Here is a 27,958-nt window from a genome sequence, read left to right on the forward strand (position 1 = left end):
GATTTTCAGGTCTTTCCTCCATGTCGGTCTTCTCTCCTGAGCCTCCAGTCTCTCGCTCCGTGTGTCTCTCTCTCTCTCCTCCTCTTACTGCCTCCCCTCTCTCCCTCTCAGCTCTCCTCCACCTCCTGCCTCTCTCTCTGTCTCTCTCTTTCTCTTCTCCCCCTCCTGCCTCTCACTTGACAGACTGCGGAGCCCAAATGGTTGCTTGCGCCACTTGCTCCCATGCGGTGGCCTGGCTGAGTGGCGCAGAAGTCAGCAGAGTGCCACAGCGGGAGGGGAAGGACATGAGTCAGGCAACAGCGCCACCCAGAGGGAACAGGCAGGGAGGCAACAGCGCCACCCAGAGGGAACAGGCAGGGAGGCAACAGCGCCACCCAGAGGGAACAGACAGCATTTCAGCATTACAGACTCAGACATTGGGATACTATATATATACGACTAGCCAATTAGCCTGCCATAAAACGGGATTTTCAGGTCTCTCCTCCACATCGGTCTTCTCTCCCGAGCCTCCAGTCTCTCGCTCCGTCCGTCCGTCTCTCTCTCTCTCCTCCTCCTACTGCCTCCCCTGCTCTCTCTCAGCTCTCGTCCGCCTCCTGCCTCTCTCTCCGTCTCTCTCTTTCTCTTCTCCCCCTCCCACCTCTCACTCTGTTTCTCTTCTCCTCCTCCTGCTGCGTCTTTCTCACTCAATCTCTCACTGTCCTCCGCCTCCTCCGTTCTCCTCTCTGTCTCCTCCGCGTCCGCTCTGCTTTCCTGCGTTTGAATCCAGCGCCCTTTCCTGACATCAGAGACGCTTGCTCGTCCAGGCCCCGCCCCCTGGCTGTTCCCTCTGGGCGGCGCTGTTGCCTCCCGCCGTGGCGCTCGGCTGACTCAGCCGCTCAGCCAGGAGCAAGTGGCGCAAGCGGCTATTTGGGGTCCGTGCTCCCCATGCAGCACAGGGGTGCTGCATGGGGAGCGTGGGGCTCAAACAGCCACTTGCACCACTTGCTCCCGCACGGTGGCCTGGCTGAGCAGCACAGAAGTCAGCCGAGCGCCACGGCGGGAGGCAACAGCGCCGCCCAGGGGGAACAGCCAGCGTTTCAGCGTTACAGAGTCACAGACATTGGGCTACTATATATCTGATTTCCCTCCCCCCAGCCCAAGCAGCCAAGGAAACCGTCTACCCCAGTGGCCAAGCCTGCATGCAGGTGGGAAAAAGGTTGCCTCTGATAACTGGGGAGGGGCCTTTAGAACGTGTGTGTGGGGGGGGGGGAGGGGGCTGATCTGACCTGGTCCTGGAGCAAATTTCCTGGAGACTTTCCCCCGCCCTCCCCCCAATCTCTGGGGATCTTCCCTGGCTCCTTGTCTATCAGGCTGTGATGCCACAGGCCCTAGCCAATCCCAGCCCCCATGGACATGTTACTCCACCTTCTGTGAGGCAGCCCATTTAGGGACAGGGTCCCCTTCCTGCCCTAAATGTGTGGCAGGCTGTTCCACAGCTGCTGTACCCCAGAGCTGGCCGCATCCCAGGTGTGGTGAGACATCCCTGTGGAGCATGATGCGGCACTGAAAGTGTGTGGGGTGGGGAGGGGTTGGTGGTGTGAGGACTCCTGGGTTCTTTCTGGCTCTGGGAACGGAGTGGGGTCTAGTGGTTAGAGCAGGGGGGCTGGGAGTCAGGACTCCTGCTGGATTCAAGCCCTGGTGGTACTAGGAGGAAGAGAACCCAGATGCCCTGCCCCCACCCTTCCTTCTCTCTCTCCAACCCTGCCCACAGACTTTGGCCACAGGCTCCCATCAACACCGTAATGCCCTTGTCTCATCTCTGCAGGACCCATGTCCTGGTGGGAGAGGCGGTGTCAGTGAGCCAGCTCCCCGCCCCCCCCCCCTCCCCGCCGGGGTCTCACTCTGCCACCAGGGGAAGCCTCTCACCCCCTAAGATGGACGCTCAACCCCCTGGGACCAACCCTCGGCCCCTCCAACCTCTCAGCCTGCTCCTCCAGTGAGTTGAGTGTAGCTGGGGTGGGGGTGGTACTGGGTTGGATGGAGGGAAAGGAGATAGGGAAGGGGAGGGTACTGAGATGCATGGGCTGGAACTAGGGGTATGTCTACGCTAGCCCCCTAGTTCGAACTAGGGAGGCTGATGTAGGCATTCGAAGTTGCAAATGAAGCCCGGGATATCAGCCTGGCTGGGTCGGCTCTGGGGGCAGGGAGGGGGCGGTATCGGGCTGGCTGGGTCGGCTCCGGGGGCAGGGAGGGGGCGGTATCGGGCTGGATGGGTCGGCTCCGGGGGCAGGGAGGGGGCGGTATCGGGCTGGATGGGTCGGCTCCGGGGGCAGGGAGGGGGCGGTATCGGGCTGGCTGGGTCGGCTCCGGGGGCAGGGAGGGGGCGGTATCGGGCTGGATGGGTCGGCTCCGGGGGCAGGGAGGGGGCGGTATCGGGCTGGATGGGTCGGCTCCGGGGGCAGGGAGGGGGCGGTGGGGCTGGGTCGGCTCCGGGGGCAGGGAGGGGGCAGTATCGGGCTGGCTGGGTCGGCTCCGGGGGCAGGGAGGGGGCGGTATCAGGCTGGCTGGGTCGGCTCCGGGGGCAGGGAGGGGGCGGTATCGGGCTGGATGGGTCGGCTCCGGGGGCAGGGAGGGGGCGGTATCGGGCTGGATGGGTCGGCTCCGGGGGCAGGGAGGGGGCGGTATCGGGCTGGCTGGGTCGGCTCCGGGGGCAGGGAGGGGGCGGTATCGGGCTGGCTGGGTCGGCTCCGGGGGCAGGGAGGGGGCGGTATCGGGCTGGCTGGGTCGGCTCCGGGGGCAGGGAGGGGGCGGTATCGGCCTGGCTGGGTCGGCTCCGGGGGCAGGGAGGGGGCGGTATCGGGCTGGCTGGGTCGGCTCCGGGGGCAGGGAGGGGGCGGTATCGGCCTGGATGGGTCGGCTCCGGGGGCAGGGAGGGGGCGGTATCGGGCTGGCTGGGTCGGCTCCGGGGGCAGGGAGGGGGCGGTATCGGGCTGGCTGGGTCGGCTCTGGGGGCAGGGAGGGGGCGGTATCGGGCTGGCTGGGTCGGCTCCGGGGGCAGGGAGGGGGCGGTATCGGCCTGGCTGGGTCGGCTCCGGGGGCAGGGAGGGGGCGGTATCGGGCTGGCTGGGTCGGCTCCGGGGGCAGGGAGGGGGCGGTATCGGGCTGGCTGGGTCGGCTCCGGGGGCAGGGAGGGGGCGGTATCGGCCTGGATGGGTCGGCTCCGGGGGCAGGGAGGGGGCGGTATCAGGCTGGATGGGTCGGCTCCGGGGGCAGGGAGGGGGCGGTATCGGCCTGGATGGGTCGGCTCCGGGGGCAGGGAGGGGGCGGTATCGGCCTGGATGGGTCGGCTCCGGGGGCAGGGAGGGGGCGGTATCGGGCTGGCTGGGTCGGCTCCGGGGGCAGGGAGGGGGCGGTATCGGGCTGGCTGGGTCGGCTCCGGGAGCAGGGAGGGGGCGGTATCGGCCTGGATGGGTCGGCTCCGGGGGCAGGGAGGGGGCGGTATCGGGCTGGCTGGGTCGGCTCCGGGGGCAGGGAGGGGGCGGTATCGGCCTGGATGGGTCGGCTCCGGGGGCAGGGAGGGGGCGGTATCGGCCTGGATGGGTCGGCTCCGGGGGCAGGGAGGGAGCGGTATCGGCCTGGATGGGTCGGCTCCGGGGGCAGGGAGGGGGCGGTATCGGCCTGGATGGGTCGGCTCCGGGGGCAGGGAGGGAGCGGTATCGGCCTGGATGGGTCGGCTCCGGGGGCAGGGAGGGGGCGGTATCGGGCTGGATGGGTCGGCTCTGGGGGCAGGGAGGGGGCGGTATCGGGCTGGCTGGGTCGGCTCCGGGGGCAGGGAGGGGATGGTACCAGATTGGATAGGCTGGCTCCAGAGGCAGGGAGGGGACCAGCCATTGCCAGGCCCCCCCCATCTGGCTGGTTCTCCAGGAACAGTCTTGATGCTTCTTTCCATGTTTTTATTAAATATAAATTATTTTGCTGTCGTGCGGTCGACAGGTGATTGACAGGTGGGGGAGGCAGTGCGGGGTGTGGCGGGATACGGGGTGGGGTGGTGGCGTTTAGTGCCCCGCGCTGGATCGACTGGGCCCTGCTCCAGTGGCTGGCAGATTCTGTGGCCAGGGCCAGCCTGTAGCAGCAACACCTTTCCCTGTGGCCTTCATGTGGGGAACTGCTGGTGCCCTCTGCAGGGGAGAGGTCTCTGCCCCATTCCCTGCCCCCGAACCAGCCCCCCCCCGGATATGCCTGAGTTTGCAGAGAGCCTGTGCCAGGCGTTCAGAGAGCCTGAAGCTGCCCTTATCATCCATGGGCTGTTAGCAGCCCCCTCCAGCAGAGGGTGGTGCAGGGGAGAAGGCAGCAAACCCAGCCCCCCGCTCGGTGTGGGGGAAGGTGCTGCCATCTGAGGGGATTCATGCTCACCTCCACTGCCCCCTCCCCAGAGCCTGCTACTCTGGCCCTTTGGACCGGGCGTACAACGCCGCCCAGAGTGGCCTAGAATCAACCACCACCTTGGCCTTGCGGCCGCCATCTTACATCCAGGTCTGGCAGTTCTGGGCCAGCAGCTTGACGGAATTGGCTCAGAAATGCAGCATCCATTCTTCTCTGGAGGAAGCTGATTGGGCCGCTGGCCATTTTGAGCCCATCTTGGTGGCCATTTTGTATCCACCCTGGCAGTCCCGTCACTGGGATTCATCACCAAGCCCAACCAACGCAGTCAGCTGGGCCGTCAGCCTTTTTGAACCCAACGTGGTGGCCATTTTGAACCCATTTTCAACGGCTGTTGTTGTAACCAACCTCGGGACGTCCCCCCCCTCAATTCAGGGCAGATCCATCCCTGGGGCCAACAGAGAAACTCCACAGGATTGTCAGCCATTTTGAACACCCCCTCCTCAGCCATTGTGAACCCATGTGCTGAGCCGATAGCCACTCATCCCTGCTTCTAGGAACAAAAGTCAAGCGGGGAGTCAGTCATTTTGAACCCAGTTTGTCGGCCATTTTGAATCCCTTCCCCTAGCCAATGGCTGCTCATCTCCACCTCCAGCAGCACAAGTCAGCTGGCCTGTCGTCCATTTTGAGACACTTGGCTAAGCTGAACCTCCATTGATCCATCGGCCAATAGGGGTGGCCCTGGGCCTCTGTCCCTCAACGTCTTGTTGTGTATTTGGGGGAGTCACACGTGTGTCTGCATGCGCTGCTGGGCAGGCCGCCCGTAGTCCGACTGTTGCGAGAGGGAGGTGTAGGAGAAGCGAGAGCCACCTGACACCTTGCTGGCCTGGTCCGACTGTTCATAGCTGCTGTCTCCCTTCTCATAGGCACTGGGCTTGACATAGCTGGTGAAGGCCCGGGTGTAGGGGGCCGTGAGGTAGCCCCCTCCATACACCCCATCCTGTTGGTAGTGGGGCTCGTAGGCCGTACGGGAGCTGGGCGCCCCCAGGGTATAGTGGTGGCCGTAGGGCTGTGCTGACGGGGGAAACATGGTGGTGTGGGGCCCGGCGTAGAGCGAGCGGGAGGCTGAGGCATACTCTGAGAAACTGCCAGGCAGGTGAGGCTCCTCGTGAGCGCGGACCTTGTAGTAACCGTTGGTGGGGTCCTGGCGGGAGAGAGACATGTGTCAACAAGAAAGGGAAGGGGAGGCTGGAGAGCTGCCCCAAAGGACCAATGCAGCGATGCTGCCTGAGTCTGCAGAGAGCCCATGCCCCTTGATGCTGGGGGGCGAGCTGTGCTCTGCATGCCCCCCTATCCAGGGGGACCGCAGCCCCATGTCAGCAGGTCACGCTATGGAGCAGGAGGGGCCCAGGGAGGTACTGGGGGAGCAGGCTGTGCCATTAAGCGAGAGGGAGCAGACACAAGGGCATTGCCTCTTGGGGAGAGGAGTGGGGGCGGGGCTTCCCACCTTGATGTCCTGGCTGCCCTCTTCCTCCTCCAGGATCTCGCTGTGCTCCGTGTGCGACGTGGCCGGGGACTCGCTGCTCGTGGCCTGTGGGGTGAGGAGGGGGAGGGGCTGAGTCTGGAGTAGGGGTACATGGCCTTGCCAGCCACCCCCCACTCCCAGCACCCAGACCGTGACCCGTGACCCAAGGAAACTGGATGCATGGGCCAGCAGGGTATTACAGGGTGCCAGGCTGTGGGGAGCAGAGGGGGGCTCAGTGTCATGGGGCGGGGGCTCAGGAGGGGGCCATGCTGTACTCACCATGGGCTCCTTGACGTCATTCTCTGTGTCACTGGGCCGGGTAGGGCTGCTGTCGCTTGTGGTGATTTGCACCAGGATGTCCGTCTTGGAGAGCTTGGTGCCTCGTTTGGCTGTTGGATGGACAGACAGATGCAGGGCATGAGCCTCACTTGGGTCCTTAGCTCACCTATGGGCCCCACCTAGTTCTGGCCCAAGGGGAAGAATCTGTGACCCATCCATGTGCCCACCTCTGGGGCAGGGCAGCCTGGGAACAGCTGCACATAACACTGCCCAGGGGTGGCTTCCCTGTCACCAAGCTGCAGCTACCTCTGGGGTGGGGCAGCAAGGGAACACCCCTACATAACACTCCGAGTGCACCAGCCACTGGGAGGAGATGCTGTGGGTTCCTGGTCACTTCCAGGGTGGACAGAGGGAAGGCACCACTGGGGCTGCTGAGGGGGTGGGGCTTGAGCCCTGTGTTCCCTAGGCAATTGCCCTATCCACTAGGCCACTCCAGAACCCACCCCACCTGCCTACCTTCAGGACATCTCTTATCCTGCCTTCCTAATACCATTGCCTGCCCCATCCTTGGAGAAATTGGTGTTAGTGGGGGTGAGAGTGGCTGGGGGGGGCTGGATCCACTCATACACGTGTGTTAAAACAGACACAACCTGGCTACGTCTAGACTGGCATGATTTTGCAGAAATACTTTTAACGGAAAAGTTTTTCCATTAAAAGTATTTCCGCAAAAGAGCGTCTAGATTGGCAAGGATGCTTTTGCGCAAAAAGTGCTTGTGCGCAAAAGCATCCATGCCAATCTAGATGCGCTTTTGTGCAAGAAAGCTCTGATGGCCATTTTAGCCATCGGGCTTTCTTGTGCAAAAAATTAAGGTGCCTGTCTCCACTGGCCCTCTTGCGCAAGAGGGCTTACCCCTGAGTGGGAGCGGGAAAGTATTTGCGCAAGAAGCACTGATTTCTTACATTACAAAGTCAGTGCTCTTGCACAAATTCAAGCGGCCAGTGTAGACAGCTGGCAAGCTTTTACGCAAAAGCAGTTGCTTTGCGCAAAATCTTGCCAGTCTAGACACACCCACTGGGGTTACCACATCACTGGAGATCTGTCTGAGACACCTCATGGCTCCAGGAGTGCATGGGAATGACAATCATGTTCATGCCTGGGGACCAGGGCTGCTCACATACGTGAAGGTTTGCTCGTGTGACCTTACATGTGACACGTTTCATGCCTGTACAGACATGTTCTTGGAGGGCAGCATGCCTGACCATGTCACCATGGATATGTCTACACTACAAAGTTAATTCGAACTAACAGACGTTAGTTCGAATTAACTTTCATAGGTGCTACACATGCAAACTGCTAGTTCGAACTTAATTCGAACTAGCGGAGCGCTTAATTCGAACTAGGTAAACCTCATTCTACGAGGACTAACGCCCAGTTCGAATTAACTAGTTCGAATTAAGGGCTGTGTAGCCACTGAATTCGAACTAGTGGGAGGCTAGCCCTCCCCAGCTTGCCCTGGTGGCCACTCTGGGCACCACCAGGGAAACTCTTCTGCCCCCTTCCCAGCCCCGGACCCCTTAAAGGGGCACGGGCTGGCTACGGTGCCCGTGCCAGGTGCAAGCCTGCGAGCACCCAGCCAGCAGACCCTGCACCTGGCACGGCTCGAGCCGGCCACCCGCTGCCACCCAGCCCTCCGCCTCTTCCTGGGACCAGGCTGGCGGCTCCCGGGAGCCTGCCCAGGTCTGCTAGAGGCGGGCGCCCGCCTGGTCTAGTGCAGACATTGTGGACCTCATCCACGACCTCCGCACTAGGCACAGGAAAGTGGCCGTCTAGGGCAGGAGAGCTGCCAGCCTGGCCACCCAGGAGCAAGTTGGCATGAAAATCAAGGGGGTCCACTGAGACCCCCGACCCTGAGCCCTGAGCTTACAATGGCCGTACTGGGTCAGACCAAAGGTCCATCTAGCCCAGTAGCCTGTCTGCCGACAGCGGCCAACCCTAGGTACCCTGGAGGGGATGGACCGAAGACAATGACCAAGCCATTTGTCTCGTGCCATCCATCTCCAGCCTTCCACAAACAGAGGCCAGGGACACCATTCCTACCCCCTGGCTAATACCACTCCATGGACCCAACCTCCATGAATTTATCTCACTTCTCTTTAAACTCTGTTCTAGTTCTAGCCTTCACAGCCTCCTGCAGCAAGGAGTTCCACAGGTTGACTATTTGCTTTGTGAAAAAGAACTTTCTGTTATTAGTTTGAAGCCTGCTACCCATTCATTTCATTTGGTGTCCTTTAGTCCTTCTATTATGGGAACTAATGAAGAACTATTCTTTATGCACCCTCTACACACCACTCATGCTTTTATAGACCTCTATCATATCCCCCCTCCATCTCTTCTTTTCTAAGCTGAGAAGTCCCAGTCTCTTTAGCCTCTCTTCATATGGGATCTGTTCCAAACCCCTGATCATTTTAGTTGCCCTCCCCTCTCCCACCCTCTCTCTTCCCCTCTCCCACCTCCTTTTCCCAGTCTCCCCGAGTTTTGTTCAATAAAGAGAGTTTCTATTTTTAAACACACGTGTCCTTTATTTTGTACATCAGGAAGGGGGCTAGGGAGGAGTAAGTGGAAGGAGGTGAGGGAGGAATAGGGTACGAGCCTCCAATGGGGAGGACTGGGGTGGCTCTGCGGGCTCCTCGGGGTGGAAGCTCTCCTGCAGCCCCCCCGATTGACTCCCCCCTCCGGATGGCAGCCTGCGGCAAGTGCAGCCAGGCTGATGGCCGAGTGCTGTGATGTGCCCAGTGTGGGCACTCAGGGCACTCCAAGCCAGGACTGCTTTGCAAGCGGGGCACCCCTGAGAACTGTCTGTCCGGGGTGGGGGTCGGGTTCCTTTAAGCACAGCCCTCGGCTAGCCTGAGGCAGCAGCTCCACACTCTAAGTCCTAACCTGATGCCCTGCTGGCACTGCCTCCGGCCATCCTTAACCTCGGTTCAGGGTCCACTCAGTGTGGACATGCTAGTTCGAATTAGCAAAACGCTAATTCGAACTAGTTTTTAAGTCTAGATGAGATAATTCGAATTAGCTTAGTTCAAATTAGTCCGGTATTGTAGACATACCGCATGAGACTAACAGCAACCCGCATGGATGCCCGTATCTAAACATGCATGTCCATGTGTCTCCAGAGGTCAGCATGGTAACATGTGTGGGTCCATGTATTAGCCCTGGTGTGTTAACACATGTTAGAAGCTGTGACGTAGTGGGGGTACTTGCTGGCCTGTGGTGACCTCTGCTGTCTGGAGCAAGACCCAGGAGGGAAAACCTTCTTATGCAAAGGTACCATACCGGTTGAACCAGCCCACCCCCCATGGGGAGAAACAAAGGGAGGTGGAATGATGCCCTGGCTGGGGGCAGGGCTTGGAGAGGGGGGTTAGTTCCTGTCGGGAAAGCAGGGAAGAAGGAACTGGGGAGGGGGCTGGGATCCCCCCATCTCAAGGGGGCACTGAGGCCTCAGCCCCCAGTTCCTGTAACCAGATTACATCTGTGCTGTGCTGTATCATGGAGAAGCAATAAACCACCCTCAATTCCACTGATTGGTGGAGTCTGTTTGTGCCATTTCGGGGTGCAGGAGACGGGGGACCCCCAACGCGCCGTCACAGAAGCATGTCTGCATGTGAAGGGGGACAGGCCCATCAGCCTGGCAGGTGGTCATGTCTGTACATGGGTGTGAGGAAGTGGGGAGTTTGGGGGGTTCAAAGGGTGGTTACAGACAAGGGGGCACTCAGTGTCCGGATGTTACTGGTTTAATGTGACAGTGGTGGGGAATCTGTTGTTTCAGAGAACAGCCCAGAACCGAAGCTGCGGAGTCTGGTACCCTGATGACCCCGGCCCTGCTCAGAGGACACAGCTGGTTCTGGCCAGATGATAGACAATGGGCGGCAGAGGGGAGACCCCAGGGACCGGCCCAGTGGACCCCAGCGGGGGGAGAACATTGGATGGAGGAGAAGAGGTGGAGAAGAGAGGGACTGGATGACCATCTTAGTTAGAGAGAAGACAATGGCTAGGGGAGGGGCTGTTGCTGGGGATATTGGAGGCTCTGCTGGGAGACGGGTTGTTTTTTGGGGGATTGAGAGCAGAGCAGGAAGGTCTCACTGGCTGCAGGGGAGGCTGATGTATGGGCTGAGGGCCCAGGCCGACTGGCCTGAGAGATCCTTTGCTGTGTTCAAAGCTCAGTCCTCCTGTTTTGTGCTGGCTGAGTGTTGCTCTGGTCTAGAGAACAGGGGGCACCGTTCCTTCTGAGGGTGGAGGCCCCGGGGGTCCAGAGGGAGTGGACCCCCCGAGGGGGCTCACGGCAGAGGCAGGCGGCTGAAGGCCCTGACAGGCGCTGTCCCAGAGGCGGAGGGGCAGACCCCCCAGGTGAGAGTGGGCCCCCCAGGAGGGGGTCGCTGCACTGGAGTGGACCCCTGAGAAAAGGCTGTCTCACTGCTGCTGGAGAGGAGTGGGCTCCCCGAGAAGGGGCTGCCGCACTGGAGAAGGGGGGCCCTGCCCAGGGATGGATGGGCTGCGGGAAAGGGCGGGGTTAGCCAGTGATCTCACCTTTCCCACGGCACTGGCGCAGGCAGCAGACGGACAGACCAGTCAGCAGGACCAGCAGCAGGGTGACAGCAGCCGCGGCCGAAGCCCCAATTATCATGATGGGCAGGACCTCTGTGGGGGAAGGACAGGTGAGCGCGAGCATGGAGACAGTTCGCCCGATGCAGCCACCTCTGGGGCTGGCAGGTGGGGATAATCGGGCTGGGGTTGGATCCCATGGGACCCACCCAGGGCCGGACCAAGCCATTCTGGCGCCCCGGGTGGACAGTTTAATTGCACCCCGAGTTGGGGGAGGGTGCATGCATGGCCCCACCCCCACACCAGCGCCTGGGAAAGGGCGCATGTGCGGCCCCTCCCCCACACCAGCATGTGGGGGAGGGTGTGCAGAGCTGGCGGCGGCAGAACGCACATGCCCAGCCCAGCTATCGCCGCTGGCACGCAGCCTGGGGCTGCCCGGGGCGGGCCGAGCCTGGCTGTGCAGGCCGCAGGGGGAAGGGCGCTGTTGGCCGGCGTTGCGGGGGTTAACGTGACCCCCGCCCCGGGTGGCCGCTACAGAGTGGCCGCTGGGAGCTGTTGCAGCCCGCGATCCAGGAGCTGTCATCACGGGCCCCCCGGCTAGCCCTTGCCTTAATCTGGCCCTGGACCCACCCTTTCAGGATGGGACTAAGTAGTGCCAGGTCACACAGCAGTAGCAGGCTTGTGGGTGGGTGGGGCCAGTGAGGGCCATGGGCGGGGCTAGTGTGGATATGGGCGTGGCTATGGTCTGGGACAGGGCTAGTGAGGATGTGGGCAGAGTCAGGAAGGATCTGGGCGGGGCTAGTAAGGATGTGGGCGGAGCTCACCCTGCCTGCGCAGCATGAGGGCCGCCGAGCGGGCCCCAAAGCGGTTCCAGGCCGTGCAGTTGTAGGGCAGGGTGAAATCTTCAGGGCGTGTGGGCTGGATGAGCAGGGCTGAGAGCACCCCCCGCTCTGTCAGCGCTGTGTCCACCGTGAAGCGCTCCTCCAAGCCGCCGTCCAGCACCTGCTCGCCCCATGCCCACACCTGCCACGAGACCAAGACACGGGCCCCTCAGTGGGGGAAGGGAGTGGGAGAGAGCAGTATTCATGATGTGCTTAGGGGGCAGGTTGGTGGGTTGGGAAACAGTGGGGGTAGGTGTGGGACTACGAGTTAGCGGAAGTGGGGGGGGACAGGTAGGGGACTGAGGGACAACGGAGGAAGGTGGGGGCAGGTAGAGGGCTGGGGGGCTCAGTGGGGTTGGGAGGGGAACAGGCGGGTGTCACTGGGTGGGAGGTAGCACTCACGATGCGGGGGGCAGGTCGGTGGGTTAGGGAGTCAGTGGGGGCAGATAGAGGGTCTGGAGGTCAGTGAAGGTGGGTAGGGGCAGGTAGGGGCCTGGGGGCTCAGTGGGGATGGGGGGGCAGCACTCACAATGCGGTCGGGGGGGGGTGAGCTCTCCACCAGACACTCCAGCCGCGCTTTGTCCCCCAGCGCTGTCTGCTGGTCAAACTCAGTGGCAATAATGGGGGGCCCTGCAATGAGGGGAAGCACATTAAAGAGGGTGGCACCAGTTCATGCCCCTTCTCCAGCACAGAGACCCCTCATCTCAGGGCCTGCCCCACCCCATGAGAAGCCACTCCTGGGGAGGGGCCACCTCGGGCCTCACCCATGGCTTACCATCCCCCAACAATGCCCCGCCCCCAGGCTATGCTCCGCCTAGGATGCCCCGCCCCCAGGCTATGCTCCGCCTAGGATGCCCCACCCCCAGGTAATGCCCCGCCCTGGGATGCCCCACCCCAGGTAATGCCCCTCCCTGGGATGCCCCACCCCCAGGTAATGCCCCGCCCTGGGATGCCTCACCCCCAGGTAATGCCCCGCCCTGGGATGCCTCACCCCCAGGTAATGCCCCTCCCTGGGATGCCCCACCCCAGGTAATGCCCCTCCCTGGGATGCCCCACCCCCAGGTAATGCCCCGCCCTGGGATGCCTCACCCCCAGGTAATGCCCTGCCCTGGGATGCCCCGCCCCAGACAATGCCCCGCTCTGGGATGCCCCGCCCCAGGTAATGCCCCTCTCTGGGATGCCCCGCCCCAGGTAATGCCCCACCCCAGGTAATGCCCTGCCCTGGGATGCCCCACCCCAGGTAATGCCCCTCCCTGGGATGCCCCACCCCAGGTAATGCCCCGCCCTGGGATGCCCCGCCCCAGGTAATGCCCCGCCCTGGGATGCCCCGCCCCAGGTAATGCCCCTCCCTGGGATGCCCCGCCACAGGTAATGCCCTGCCCTGGGATGCCCCACCCCAGGTAATGCCCCTCCCTGGGATGCCCCGCCCCAGGTAATGCCCCTCCCTGGGATGCCCCACCCCAGGTAATGCCCTGCCCTGGGATGCCCCTCCCCAGGTAATGCCCCTCCCTGGGATGCCCCGCCCCAGGTAATGCCCCTCCCTGGGATGCCCCGCCCCAGGTAAAGCCCTGCCCTGGGATGCCCCGCCCCAGGTGATGCCCCGCCCCAGGTAATGCCCCTCCCTGGGATGCCCCGCCCCAGGTAATGCCCTGCCCTGGGATGCCCCACCCCAGGTAATGCCCCGCCCTAGCCCGACCCTGCCCTCACCGTTGACCGCCAGCGTCACCTCCTTGTCAGCCACACCGATGCGTGGCACGATGGCCTTGCACACGTAGGTGCCAGCATCCTCCTGCGTCACGGCCTTGAGGTGCAAGGTGTTCCCATTGCTCAGCACCTGCAGTCACACGGGGCAATTAGAGCAGGGAGAGGAGTGGGGACTAGTGGTTGGGGGGGAGTCAGGATGCCTGCATTCTATTCCTTGGTCTGGGGGGAGCATGGGCTAGTGGTTAGAGTGTGGGATGCTGGATGCCTGCCTGGGTCCTGCTGGCTGGAGAGGGGAGGGGAGTGGGGGTAGTGGTTGGCACGGGGCCAGGCCTGTGGAGGGCAGGGCACTTACCACGCTGGATCCCTTCTTGGTCCAGGCCAGAGTGAGGGGCGGGTTCCCGGCCCAGGTGCAGGTGAAGGAGGCGTCGGCTCCGACATCCACGGTGAGGGGCTTGGGCTGGGAGACCAGGCGGGGACCGACTGCAGGGGGAAGAGTCAGTCAATGCGGGGGTGGGGCATCCCTACAACACTGCCAACCCCGCCTCCTGTGGCTCCAATCCCAGCCTGCACCCCCCTTCAGTAATCCCCCCGCTAAGCGCCCAGCCCCGCAGCTACCACAGCCCTCCCCTTCCCCCATCCTGCTGCCCCCTGCCCATCTCCAGCCCATTTCCCTTCCTCCAGGCAGCGCCCTTCCTCTGACTCCCACCACAAGTTGTGCCCTCAGCACCCACCCCCGCTCCACCCCCTCACAGTTCCTGCCCAGCCTGCCCCCTCACAGCACCCAGCCCACCCCCTCACAGTGCCTGCTCAGCCTGCTCCCTCACAGCACCCAGCCCGCCCCCTCACAGTGCCTGCCCAGCCTGCGCCCTCACAGCACCCAGCCCGCCCCCTCACAGAGCCTGCCCAGCCCGCCCCCTCACAGAGCCTGCCCCCTGCCCCCTCACAGCACCCAACCCGCCCCCTTACAGTGCCTGCCCAGCCTGCTCCCTCACAGCACCCAGCCCACCCCCTCACAGTGCCTGCCCAGCCTGCGCCCTCACAGCACCCAGCCCGCCCCCTCACAGAGCCTGCCCAGCCCGCCCCCTCACAGCACCCAGCCCACCCCCTCACAGTGCCTGCCCAGCCCGCCCCCTCACAGCACCCAGCCCGCCCCCTCACTCACAGTGCACGTCCACCAGGGTGCTGACGTTGGTGCTGCCCACAGCGTTGGCCACCTCGCAGGACACGGGCTGGGTGAAGAAGGAGTGGTCGACTGTGGCCTCGTAGCTGTCCCCATTGGCCTCGGCGATGGCCACGCCACCCTTCGCCCACCTGCCCCACAGCAGGGGGGAAGGAGATGCAGAATTAGGGGAGCGCAGGCTGCATCAGCTGGGGTAGTACCACATGTGCCCACCAGGGGGTGCAGGCTCCCCTCTGCTCTGGGCCGGAAAGGCAGGAAGAGCAGGCGGAGGGGGCCTGCACGTGCCCCCGCAGCCACCAGGGGGCAGGGCGGGGCAGCCCGCAGGCCGGGTGCAGGCACTTACCGGTAGCCCGTCACCTCGGGGTTGGCGGTGGCGGTGCAGAGGAAGCTGACCCTGCCCCCCTCCGCCACAGTCTGCGGCTGCACAGAGAGCATCACAGTGGGCGGGTCTGGGGGGGAGAAACCTGTCAGCGGGGTGCGACCAGCTCTGGGGTGGGGCTCACCTGTCCTTGCAGCACAGCGCCCCCTCCAGGCCCTGCCCTGTCCCCGCAGCACAGCGCCCCCTCCAGGCCCCGCCCTGTCCCGCAGCACAGCGCCCCCTCCAGGCCCCGCCCTGTCCCGCAGCACAGCGCCCCCCCAGACCCCGCCCTGTCCCGCAGCACAGCGCCCCCTCCAGGCCCCGCCCTGTCCCGCAGCACAGCGCCCCCCCAGACCCCGTCCTGTCTTGCAGCACAGCTCCCCCTCCACGCCCCGCCCTGTCCCGCAGCACAGCGCCCCCTCCAGACCTCCGCCCTGTCCCGCAGCACAGCGCCCCCCCAGACCCCGCCCTGTCCCGCAGCACAGCGCCCCCTCCAGGCCCCGCCCTGTCCCCGCAGCACAGCGCCCCCCCCAGACCTCCGCGCTGTCCCCCTCAGCACAGCGCCCCCTCCAGGCCCCGCCCTGTCCCCGCAGCACAGCGCCCCCTCCAGGCCCCGCCCTGTCCCCGCAGCACAGCGCCCCCCCAGACCTCCGCCCTGTCCCCCGCAGCACAGCGCCCCCTCCAGGCCCCGCCCTGTCCCCCGCAGCACAGCGCCCCCCCAGACCTCCGCCCTGTCCCTGCAGCACAGCGCCCCCTCCAGGCCCCGCCCTGTCCCCGCAGCACAGCGCCCCCCCCGACCTCCGCCCTGTCCCTGCAGCACAGCGCCCCCCCAGACCCCGCCCTGTCCCCGCAGCACAGCGCCCCCTCCAGGCCCCGCCCTGTCCCCCTCAGCACAGCGCCCCCCCAGACCCCCGCCCTGTCCCCCCAGCACAGCGCCCCCCCCGACCTCCGCCCTGTCCCTGCAGTACAGCGCCCCCTCCAGGCCCCGCCCTGTCCCCGCAGCACAGCGTCCCCCCAGATCCCGCCCTATCCCCGCAGCACAGCGCCCCCCCAGACCCCCGCCCTGTCCCCCGCAGCACAGCGCCCCCTCCAGGCCCCGCCCTGTCCCCGCAGCACAGCGCCCCCCCAGACCCCGCCCTGTCCCCGCAGCACAGCGCCCCCTCCAGGCCCCGCCCTGTCCCCCTCAGCACAGCGCCCCCCCAGACCTCTGCCCTGTCCCCCTCAGCACAGCGCCCCCCCAGACCTCCGCCCTGTCCCCGCAGCACAGCGCCCCCTCCAGGCCCCGCCCTGTCCCCGCAGCACAGCGTCCCCCCAGACTATCCCCGCAGCACAGCGCCCCCCCAGACCTCCGCCCTGTCCCCCTCAGCACAGCGCCCCCTCCAGGCCCCGCCCTGTCCCCGCAGCACAGCGCCCCCACCAGGCCCCACCCTGTCCCCTCAGCACAGCACCCCCTCCAGGCCCCGCCCTGTCCCCCGCAGCACAGCGCCCCCTCCAGGCCCCGCCCTGTCCCCGCAGCACAGCGCCCCCCCAGACCCCCGCCCTGTCCCCCTCAGCACAGCGCCCCCCCAGACCTCCGCCCTGTCCCCCTCAGCACAGCGCCCCCCAGACCCGCCCTGTCCCCCTCAGCACAGCGCCCCCCCGACCTCCGCCCTGTCCCCTCAGCACAGCGCCCCCCCGACCTCAGCCCTGTCCCTGCAGCACAGCGCCCCCCAGACCCCGCCCTGTCCCCCTCAGCACAGCGCCCCCACCAGGCCCCGCCCTGTCCCCGCAGCACAGCGCCCCCCCAGACCCCCGCCCTGTCCCCGCAGCACAGCGCCCCCCCAGACCCCTGCCCTGTCCCCCTCAGCACAGCGCCCCCTCCAAGCCCCGCCCTGTCCCCGCAGCACAGCGCCCCCACCAGGCCCCCGCCCTGTCCCCCGCAGCACAGCGCCCCCACTGAGCCCCCACCGTGTCCCCCACAGCACAGCGCCCCCACCCGGCCCCCGCCCTGTCCCCGCAGCACAGCGCCCCCACCAGGCCCCCGCCCTGTCCCCCGCACCACAGCGCCCCCAGCAGGCCCCGCCCTTTCCCCCGCAGCACAGCGCCCCCACTGAGCCCCCACCGTGTCCCCCACAGCACAGCGCCCCCACCCGGCCCCCGCCCTGTCCCCGCAGCACAGCACCCCCTCCAGGCCCCACCCTGTCCCCCGCAGCACAGCGCCCCCACCCAGCCCCCACCCAGCCCCCACCCTGTCCCCCGCGGCACAGCGCCCCCCCAGACCTCCGCCCTGTCCCCGCAGCACAGCGTCCCCCCCAGACCTCTGCCCTGTCCCCCTCAGCACAGCGCCCCCCCAGACCTCTGCCCTGTCCCCCTCAAAACAGCGCCCCCCCCAGACCTCCGCCCTGTCCCCCTCAGCACAGCGCCCCCTCCAGGCCCCGCCCTGTCCCCACAGCACAGCACCCCCCCAGACCTCCGCCCTGTCCCTGCAGCACAGCGCCCCCCCAGACCTCTGCCCTGTCCCCCTCAGCACAGCGCCCCCCCAGACCTCTGCCCTGTCCCCCTCAGCACAGCGCCCCTCCAGGCCCCGCCCTGTCCCCGCAGCACAGCGCCCCCTCCAGGCCCCACCCAGCTCCCCGCAGCACAGCGCCCCCTCCAGGCCCCACCCAGCTCCCCGCAGCACAGCGCCTTCTGCTGTGCTCACAGGCCAAGCCCCTCCCTGCGCCCATGGCCTGGCTCAGGACTCACACAGCACGTCCAGGCTGACGGAGGTCTGCTTGCCAGCGGGTGCGGCTGGGTTGGCGACGCGGCAGGTGTAGGTGCTGCCCATGTCCCGGGTGCTGGGCGTGAGGAGCAGGGTGCTGACGGCCATTGCCCGCTTTCCATCCTCCATCAGGGCCTGGGGGGCAGAGCTGAGCCTCAGCCTGGGGGCCTGGGCCACCCTCTTTGGGTCCCGGGGGCTGGGAAGGAGAATCCCTTCATGCCATAGCCCATGGTCCCTTTAATTCCCTACCCCTCATAGCCAGGCCCACCCCTTTAATATCCTGTCTCACACCCACCCATCCAGACCACCCCTTTAATTCCCTGCCCCACATAGCTAGGCCCGCCCCTTTAATACCTTGTCCACACAATCTGGGCTGCCCCTTTAATACCCTACCCCTCTCACTCACCTTGGCGTAGAGGGCTGAATCCTGCATCTGCCCATCACGATACCAGCTAATCTCAGGGGCGGGCTTGGCGCCCGACACTTGGCAGGTCAGGTTGTAGGGCACACTGGCCTGGACCCGGACGATGGGGCCATTCTGGATCACAGGGTCATTGGGGGGCACTGGAGGGTAGATGGGGACAAGGGGTTAGTGATGGGATGGGAGTTCCCATGTCAGTACCCGAAGCTGGCGGGGGAGAGGCTGCAAAGGGGTGAGCTTCCCCAGAGCAGTGCCCTAGGCTGACAGGGGAGGGGCACTCACGGAGCACAGTGAGCTGGGCACGCTGGGAGCGCAGGGCCGCCTGCGTTGCCTGGCACTCGTACGCGGCATCGTCACCCAGGTCAGCAGATTCGATCCTCAGGTTGTGCTGCCCGGCAGCCGGGTCCCCAATGATGGAATAGCGGGGCCAGCCTGAGGGAGAGAGGTACAGACTGCAGAGACTGGCACAGCCCCCTCCAGCCCCCTCAACAATGTCCCCTTGGGACCCACCTCCAGCACAGAGCCCCCTGGGGACCCACTCCAGCACAGCCCCCCCGGGGATCCACCTCCAGCACAGCGCCCCCTGGGGACCCACACCCAGCATAGCACCCTCTGGGAACCCCTCATCCCCTTCACAGCCTGGTGCCCCCTAGGGAACCTCAAATCCCCACCCCCAGCACAGCACCCCCCTGGAGACCCACACCCAGCACAGCCCCCCCTGGGGACCCACACCCAGCACAGCTCCCCCTGGGGACCTACCTCCAGCACAGCACCCCCCTGGAGACCCACACCCAGCACAGCCCCCCCTGGGTATCCACCTCCAGCACAGCACCCCCCTGGAGACCCACACCCAGCACAGCCCCCCCTGGGGACCCACACCCAGCACAGCGCCCCCTGGGGACCTACCTCCAGCACAGCACCCCCCTGGAGACCCACACCCAGCACAGCCCCCCCTGGGGATCCACCTCCAGCACAGCACCCCCCTGGAGACCCACACCCAGCACAGCCCCCCCTGGGGACCTACCTCCAGCACAGCACCCCCCTGGAGACCCACACCCAGCACAGCCCCCCCTGGGGATCCACCTCCAGCACAGCACCCCCCTGGAGACCCACACCCAGCACAGCCCCCCCTGGGGACCTACCTCCAGCACAGCACCCCCCTGGAGACCCACACCCAGCACAGCCCCCCCTGGGGATCCACCTCCAGCACAGCCCCCCCCTGGAGACCCACACCCAGCACAGCCCCCCCTGGGGACCCACACCCAGCACAGCACCCCCTGGGGACCTACCTCCAGCACAGCACCCCCCTGGAGACCCACACCCAGCACAGCCCCCCCTGGGGATCCACCTCCAGCACAGCACCCCCCTGGAGACCCACCCCAGCACAGCCCCCCCGGGGATCCACCTCCAGCACAGAGCCCCCTGGGGACCCACCTCAGCACAGCACCCCCCTGGGGATCCACCTCCAGCACAGCGCCCCCTGGGGACCCACACCCAGCATAGTACCCTCTGGGAACCCCTCATCCCCTTCACAGCCTGGTGCCCCCTAGGGAACCTCAAATCCCCACCCCCAGCACAGCACTCCCTGGGGGCCCACCTGGGGTCCTCCCCTGCGTTACACCCCCCCCCCCCCAGGGATTCTCATCCCCCTGCAGCAGGGTGCCCCCTGATGACTGCCGTGTACGTACCAGGCAGGTCTCGCTCTCCGCCCAGTGCCAGGCCATCCTTGGTCCACTGCACCATGCCCCGGTAGCCCACGACCACGCAGGCCAGCGTCACCGACTGCCCTGCCACAACCACCTGGTCCATGGGCTGCTGGAAGAAATATGCGCCCCAGCCTGGCAGGAGCAGAAGGGGGAGGCAGGCGTTAACCACTCAGGTCGCTGGGAGCCGGGACTCCAGGGTTCAGTCTCAGTTTGGGGAGGGACACAGGGGGGTTTGTAGGGGAAGGCTCCCAGCAGGGGCACAAGCTGAGGGGACATTGGATGGGGAAGGGGACAGAGTGGGGAGCAGAGTCCAGGGGACAAGGGAGATCCAGGCGGGGGAGTGCAGGCCAGGGGAGGATGGGGGATCCAGGCAGCAGTGGGAGTGTGGGAATGAGTGCAGGTGGGGGGGTGGGGCACCCCAGCACCAGGGGTGTGTGTGTGGGGAGTGTAGGCAGGGAGATGGGGGATCTGGGCAGCAGAGGTGTGTGTGGGGAGTGCAGGCCAGAGTTATCCAGGCAGTGGGAGAGGAGGGAAGCCCCCAGCAAATCCGTTTGTAATTGCAAGTGAATGAGGGACTGGCCTGATTCAGGGGCCTTTCTGGTGGGGGGGGGGGCTGAATAGGGTGGGGGGCGGCAGGGAAATGGAAGGGGCAGGCAGAGGGGTGTTTTGAGGGGCAGCCACTCTGGCTGGCAGGCAGGGACAGGGAATGGGGCCTGGGACCTCTCCCCTCTAGTGGGTGCTGGCTGCAATCCAGACCCATGGTGGGGCCTGGCTGGCTGGGGGGTGCTAGTTGACCTACACTGGCCCCCTAAAGGATGGAGGGTGCTGAGGGGCTTGGAGCTGGCCCAGGCTTTCTGTGGGGCTGGCAGGCTGGGGAGGCATGGGGGTGTAGGAGCTGGGGCCCAAATGATGCTAGGTTTGGGGGCCAGGAGTCAGAGACCCCTCAATGCACTCAGGTCTGTCTGCCCCCAAAAAGGTGGGGGGGAGACTGAATGGGGAAGACCCCCCCTAATCCTCCAGCTCCATCCCCACAAATCCCCCCTCTTCTGGGATCCCCACCCAGCTCCACCCCTCCCAAATACCCCCTCCCCCAAGGGTCCCCCAGGACCTCTTCCCCCAGCCCAACCCCACCGATACCCAATGCCCCAGAAACCCCAATTACCATCCTATGCTGGTACAGAGACGCCACTCAGTTCTGCCCCATTGACTTGCAGACCCTCCCACTTCCCCTCCCTCCCCCCAGCCCCTATTCACCTCTGCCCGCTATGCCCAGCCTGGGACCCCAGCTCTGATCTCCTGGCTAAACCCTTCCTAATTCCAATCCAATCACCCGACCCTTGTCCCCTGTGTCCACGTTTACCCAATAAGCTGGGCTCTGAATAAGGGGATAATCCGCTGGGGAGGGGCTGGGGGAGGAGACAGAACCAAAGCGGGGGATGGACCCATGCCAGGCTTCCCACAGCACAGGGACCCTGCTCTGACCCTCACCCCTCTCCGTGGGCCCGGGAAAACCCCAGGCCTCCTGGCAGGGAAGGCAGGGAAGAGTGACGGGGCAGATCGTGACCTCACACAGAATTGGGAGGGGGGCAATGTCCTGGTTCATTTCCAGCCCCCCACCCTTTAATTTCACTCCTTGACTGGTTTTGACTTCGCTGATACTGAATATCCCCTCCCCCGCTAATTAGATTGTGGCTCTATAATTACAGGGAGCGTTAATGGGATTTCTGTGGGTGAAGGGATGGAGGAGGGATTCCCCCTGCACAGTGTCAGGGGATGGACACCAGCCCCAGAGCAGGGACAGATGGGCACCACGTGGACACCCGCTCCCAACCCCCAGCAGGCCAGGCTGCACTGGTTGTGCACTGGTTATCGGGGCAGGGCAGAGGGGGTGACGTGCACATGCACACACACAGAGCCCTCTCTCTCTCTCACTACCCCCCATAGCCCTCTCTCGCTCTCACACACACACAGACACCCCCCCTCACACACACACACACGCACACACACAGAGCCCTCTCTCTCTCTCACTACCCCCCATAGCCCTCTCTCGCTCTCACACACACACAGACACCCCCCCTCACACACACACACGCACACACACACACAGAGCCCTCTCTCTCTCTCACTACCCACCCATTGCCCTCTCTCGCTCTCACACACACACAGACACCCCCTCACACACACACACACACACACACACACACACGCACACACACACACAGAGCCCTCTCTCTCTCTCTCTCTCACTACCCCCCCATAGCCCTCTCTCGCTCTCACACAGACACCCCCTCACACACACACACACGCACACACACACAGAGCCCTCTCTCTCTCTCACTCACTCCCCCCCCATAGCCCTCTCTCGCTCTCACACACACACACACACGCACACACAGACACCCCCTCACACACACACACACACACACATGCACACACACACACACACACACAGAGCCCTCTCTCTCTCTCTCTCTCACTACCCCCCCATTGCCCTCTCTCGCTCTCACACACACACAGACACCCCCTCCCCCCCACACACACATAGAGCCCTCTCTCTCTCTCTCTCTCACTACCCCCCCATAGCCCTCTCTCGCTCTCACACACACACAGACACCCCCCACACACACACACACACACACACACACACACAGAGCACTCTGTCTCTCTCACTACCCCCCCATTGCCCTCTCTCGCTCTCACACACAAACACATACACACCCTCACACACACACACACACACACACACACACACACACACACAGAGCCCTCTCTCTCTCTCACTATCCCCCCATTGCCCTCTCTTGCTCTCACACACACACACACACACACCCTCACACAGACACACACACACACACACACACACACAGAGCACTCTCTCTCTCTCTCTCTCTCTCTCTCTCACTACCCCCCCCCCCCCCCACACAGCCCTCTCTCACTCTCACACACACGGGCTCTGTGGCACACCCACAGAGCTGTGACACACACCCAGGGCTCTGACATACACGGATGGCTCACCAACAGACAGAGCTTTTGCTTGATACACAAACACACTTTATCCTCTCAGGGATGGTCTGGACAGTATTTGGTCCTGCCATGGGGGCGGGGCACTGGACTCAATGACTCTCGAGGTCCCTTCCAGTCCTAGTGTTCTAGGATTCTATAGCCCATGACACTGAACCCCCCATCATACACTGACTCAGACACACTGCCAGATTTACACGTGCACAAGGAATCACATACACCTTGACCCAGATTCACCCCTCCTGACACCCCCACAACATCACACACCCAGTCCCCCCTCCCATTGACACACACAGACTTACAAACCCTTGGGGCTCCCCACACACACACGGAGGCCCCTCAACATCACTCACCCAGGCCCCTCTACCCTGACACACACACAGGGTCACACACCTGTGAGCCCCCCCCAACACACAGGGTCACACACCCTCAACAAGGTTGCAGATGTCTCTGCACAACCCCATACATACACTGGCACTGGGCACAGTCGCACACACACACACACACACACTCCATGGATGGACCCAGATTCCCCACCCCTGCTCCCCGAGTACACTCACACCCCATGACGCAGCAATAGCCGCAGCAACAGCCGCAGCGCCAGGCTGATGCCCACAGCCTGGCACGCCCACTCACCAGCACTCAGCACACCCAGCTGTCCCCATGCCCCCCTCCCACCCTGCAGGAGAAGATATATGGCACTGATCCAGCACCCCCCACTGCCTCCCAGAGCTCTGGAGAGAGCCCAGGTGTCCTGGCTCCCAACCCAGCCCAGTTCTAACCACTAGACCACACTGCCTCCCAGAGCTGTGGAGAGAACCCAGGTGTCCTGGCTCCTAACCCAGCCCTGCTCTAACCAATAAACCCCACTGACTCTCATAGCTGGAGAGAGAACCCAGGTTTCCTGGCTCCCAACCCAGCCCAGTTCTAACCACTAGACCTCACTGCCTCCCAGAGCTGGGGAGATAAGCCAGCGGTTCCAGGCTGGAACCCACTCTGCACCCCCAGCTGGAGACAGGGAGAATGATGCCCAATGATTAGAGTCAGGGGAGGGGGCACCAGGATACTGGGTTTCTATCCTGTCTCTGGGATGGGAGGGGCATCTAGTGGCTAGAGCAGGGGGAGGGCTGGGAATCGGGACGCCTGGGTTCTTTCAGCATCCCTCATTCCCCGCTTGTCAGCTCTCCTGCCCCCGCACTCACAGACACTCAGGCGCATTTCCACGCTTGACAGCAAATCCCCCTGGAAGCTGTGCAGAGGCCTCGGATTCCTGCCTCCTAACAGGCGTGAAATCTGGGCCCATTGTGCGCCTGGCTCTGGGGAAGGGGCGCTGGAAGCTGCACAGTTCTGACAAATAGCTTTGTGTAGAAACTGGGGCCCCACTGATCCCAGCCTGGTCAGGGCCCTGCCCCCCCCCCAGAAAGCCCCCCCTGTACAGGAGGGGGGCAGAGTGGGAGGAAGGGCGAGCAGAGAGCTCTGAGCTTCCCAGACTGGAACTAGCCAGAGGCAGGGTGGGTTAGCGGTTACAGCATGGGACAGTGAGTCAGGAAACACAGAGGCCAGGGGCTGGGAATCAGAGGAGGTAGGTCTAGGGGTTAGACCAAAGGGGGCTGGGAGCTAGGACTCCTGGGTTCTCTCCCTGGCTCTGCCCCTGTACTACTGCCTAGGAGATTCTGGACAAGTCCTGTTGCTTCTCTGTGCCTCAGTTTCCCCATCTTACATAAAGAGGATAATGAGAGTGACAGACAGAGGGGGCATCCCCAGGAGGCTGTCCCATTTCCAACCCCTGTGAGCCAGCCAGTTAGCCTTAGGGCCAGTACCTTCCCCTCGTGGGGCAGGAGGGGTGGATGAAGCAGGGGAGGGATAGGCAGGCAGGGCAGGCCATAGGGCCTATGTGGAGAGGGAAGGGCCCACACAAAGCTGGTGTTGTGCTGGGAGCCACAGAGGAGGGTGTGGGGGGGGAGCACAGGAGGCTCCACCCTGGGACAGGCAGCTTGTGGGAGCGGGAGCCGCCAGGACCCACAATGGACCCCTTTGTGCCAGGGCTCACTCTGTGCCCATCCCCCTCCTCTGTCCAGCTATCTCCCCGTCTGCTGCCTCTGCAGCCCAGAATGGGGCTGGTCACTCCTCACACACACCCCGGCCTGGCCCTCTCGCCCCATGGCTTGTGCTTCCCGCCGCCACGAGCCTGGCCCTGCACCCCATGTCCACGGCTGACATCCCTCTGGCCTGGCTCCATGAGCACTGAGACCTGCACCTACCTCCTTTGCTGGCCTGGCCCTACCTCCAGGGGGTAGCAGGAGAGAGAGGAAGTGGGGGATAGACAGATTTGGGATAGACAGACAAACAAACCCTGCCCCTCCCCCCGTCATGGGTGGGGAATCTTGCAGCTGCCCCGGGCCACCCCTAATGGCATGAGACACCCCCTCCCAGAAAGCCCCATGGTGGAGGGGCACATGCCCCACCTGTCTGCCTGGCAATGAGCAAACACCCCCGGCAGGTTTGCCAGCCCTGCCTGGCACCAGCTCGGCCCCCAGAAATTAGGTCACTTCCAAACAGCCAACAGATGTTAATTTTGTGTGTGTGTGTGTCTGCAAAGGCAGCCCCTCCCCCACCCCCAGAGGAGAGGCACGTGGGGATTAGAACCCAGGAGTCCTAGCTCCCAGCCCCTCCCCACCCACTAGACCCCTCTCCCAGATATGGGGCAGAGCCCAGGCGTCCTGGCTCCTAGTCCCCTCCCCTGGTCTAAACACTAGACTTCGCTCCCCTCCCAGAGCCACGGAGCAAACCCAGGCATCCTGACCCGTATAGAAAGCATCACTGAGCAGGGTTAGTTATTGAACCTGCCTGGCCACAGGACCAGGGCCCTGGGTTTCACATCCTGGGCAGCAGAGAACCAGGGAGGGGCAGGTACCAGGCTGGAAGGGCCTGTGGGTCTGACTGGAGCAGGGGAGAAATGGGGAAGATTGGCCCAGGAAAAGCAGCTTTGGGATAGTTATGGGCCCTTCTCCTGAGCCCTCCTCTAACCCAGCCCCAGAAATCCCCACAGTCCTCTAGGCCCCCATCCCTCCCCTGTCAGACACCAGTGACCCTCAGCCTCCTTTTCCCCCCTGAGCTCCCATCCCCAATTCCACTCAGCCCCATAGCCCCCCAATTTCCCCGTGTCCCCATCCCCCTCAGTCCCATAGCCCCCCAATTTCTCCCTGCTCCCCATCCCTCCCCTGTCTGACCCCAATGCTCCTCAGCCCCATAGCCCCCCAATTTCCCCCTGTGCCCCATCCCTCCCCTGTCTGACCCCAATGCTCCTCAGCCCCATAGCCCCCCAATTTCTCCCTGCTCCCCCATCCCTCCCCTGTCTGACCCCAATGCTCCTCAGCCCCATAGCCCCCCAATTTCTCCCTGCTCCCCCATCCCTCCCCTGTCTGACCCCAATGCTCCTCAGCTCCATAGCCCCCCAATTTCCCCCTGTGCCCCATCCCTCCCCTGTCAGACCCCAATTTCTGTCAACCCCCTAAGCCCCCAATTCCTACCACTTGGACTCTAACCCTCCACTGTCAGACCTCAAACCCACTCCCCTAATCCCCTGTCATCTCCTCTAAGATGAGTGGATGAAAAATTGTGCCCCAAGGCAAAGACCCCACCCCCATTCTACCCCCCCCCCCCCCGACACCCTGCCCCAAACCGCTCAGGATTCATTAGTGTTCTGTAAAGGGAATTCATAGCTGGGGGCCCAGCAGCCCAGCCAGGCGTGTAAGTGTGAGCTTGGCTCAGCTCCCCTGACACCTCCACACACCCTGGATGCCCACGCCCCCCCTGGGCGATTGGCACTCAGCCATGCCTGGGCACCCCGTACCCGCCCCACGGGCTGATGTGCTCCTTGCCCTGTCAGCACAGCAGAAGAGAGTCTGACAGAGGCACCGCAAAAGCGGGGAGAAGGGGGCGGGGAGGATGGAGCTGAGGTTTCGCTTCCTGCCTCCTGTCCCCCTGGAGCCCCAGCAGAGATCAAGGCCTCCAGAAGGAGAAATTGAGGCAGATTTAAGAGCCAGGCATCCTGGCTCCCAGCCCCCTTCCAGCCATTGGCTCTCACTCCCCTCCCAGGGCTGGGAGAGAACCCAGCAACTCCTGCCCTGAGAACACTCTGTAGGGGACCATCTCAGAAACTGCAGGATTTCTTTCCCCAGAGTGCCCCATGCAGGGAGGCTAGGAGACAACTCCCCACCGCCTGCCCCCTCCTTCCTCTGGGGGACCATGCAGCACCCCACCAGTCAGTGCAGGATCCCTCCCTGGGCCATCCTCAACCCCCCCCCCTCGTGCCCCCAGACACGTCCGTATCCCCTGCCCCCAAACACACTGCTTGGCTCCATCTTCCTGCATAGCAAAGGCCAGAGGAGCTCGCTCAAGGTCAGGATGACAGTCACAGAGCGCGAGAGAGACCCCAGGAGTCCTGGTTCCCAGCCCTCCCTCCTTCCCCTCTCCCCACTAGACTCCTCTCACCTCCCAGAGCCTGGGAGAGACCCCAGGAGTCCTGGTTCCCAGCCCCCTGCAGCCCGTGTTGTGTTTGCAGAAGCCCGAGGAGGAAGTCCAAGAAGACCCCCAAAACCAGCCATTGCTCATCCCACTTTGGGAGTAGCAGGAGATATGGCCTGGGGGACCCAACTGATCCCCGTTCCCCCAGCTCCTACCTGTGTGGGCGAAGCAGGTCAGGGCCAGGAAGTAGGGGAGCAAAGCTGGCATGTCCGTGCTGGGTCAGGGAGCCCCCGTGGGGATCCAGCCCTTGGTTCCGGTCCGCTGCTGGCACTGGGATGGGGATCGGTAAATCCACAGCGTGGCTCTGCTCCAGATTCCTCTGCACCCACCGGGGGAGGGTGGCGGTCAGGACTCCCGGGTTCTATCCAAGGGCAGAGAAGGGCAGGAGAGGGGGGGGTCTAGTGCTTAGAGTGTGTTGGGGCTGGGAGCCAAAAGTCCTGGGTTCTATGCCCAGCTCTGGGAGGGGAGTAGGGTCTAGTGGTTAGAGTGGGGGAGGCTGGGAGGCAGGACTCCCGAGTCCCGGGTTCTGTCCCTGGCTCTATGTAGGGAGTGGGGTCTAGTGGTTGCTGGGAGCCAGGACTCCTGGGTTCCTTCTCGATCCTGAGGACCTGCTTTGCACAGCCAGGCTGATGCTCTGAAACCCTTCAGCTCTGGGGA

The 27,958-nt window shown here is 64.1% G+C and overlaps 1 protein-coding gene across 1 annotated transcript; it reads right to left on the reverse strand.

The window, feature by feature from the left end:
* Window positions 1-3,918: 3,918 nt before the first annotated feature.
* Window positions 3,919-27,958, reverse strand: KIRREL2 (kirre like nephrin family adhesion molecule 2). Its single transcript, XM_075906974.2, has 15 exons — window positions 27,457-27,958; window positions 19,736-19,885; window positions 18,330-18,479; window positions 18,033-18,190; window positions 17,611-17,761; window positions 14,872-14,977; window positions 14,511-14,659; window positions 13,701-13,828; window positions 13,352-13,478; window positions 12,174-12,274; window positions 11,588-11,786; window positions 10,749-10,859; window positions 6,164-6,273; window positions 5,867-5,950; window positions 3,919-5,563 (listed from the first exon to the last, which is right to left on the reverse strand). Exons 1-15 carry the CDS (start codon window positions 27,506-27,508, stop codon window positions 5,144-5,146), a joined length of 2,196 nt encoding a protein of 731 aa, XP_075763089.2. The 5' UTR covers window positions 27,509-27,958; the 3' UTR covers window positions 3,919-5,143.

This window comes from Pelodiscus sinensis, chromosome 22 (genome assembly GCF_052426305.1).
Source record: "Pelodiscus sinensis isolate ZL-2025 chromosome 22, ASM5242630v1, whole genome shotgun sequence".
Lineage (NCBI taxonomy): Eukaryota > Metazoa > Chordata > Testudines > Trionychidae > Pelodiscus > Pelodiscus sinensis.

What these genes read in the sequence shown, in the direction of transcription:
- KIRREL2 (XM_075906974.2), bottom strand. Translation starts at nt 27,508, where the DNA reads ATGCCAGCTTTGCTCCCCTACTTCCTGGCCCTGACCTGCTTCGCCCAC. An exon ending in CACCCCCCCCCGACCGCATT is followed by an intron (nt 11,787 to 12,173) that starts GTGAGTGCTGCC and finishes GTCTCGTGGCAG; the next exon opens with GTGTGGGCATGGGGCGAGCA. An exon ending in GCGCCAGTGCCGTGGGAAAG is followed by an intron (nt 6,274 to 10,748) that starts GTGAGATCACTG and finishes TCCATCCAACAG; the next exon opens with CCAAACGAGGCACCAAGCTC.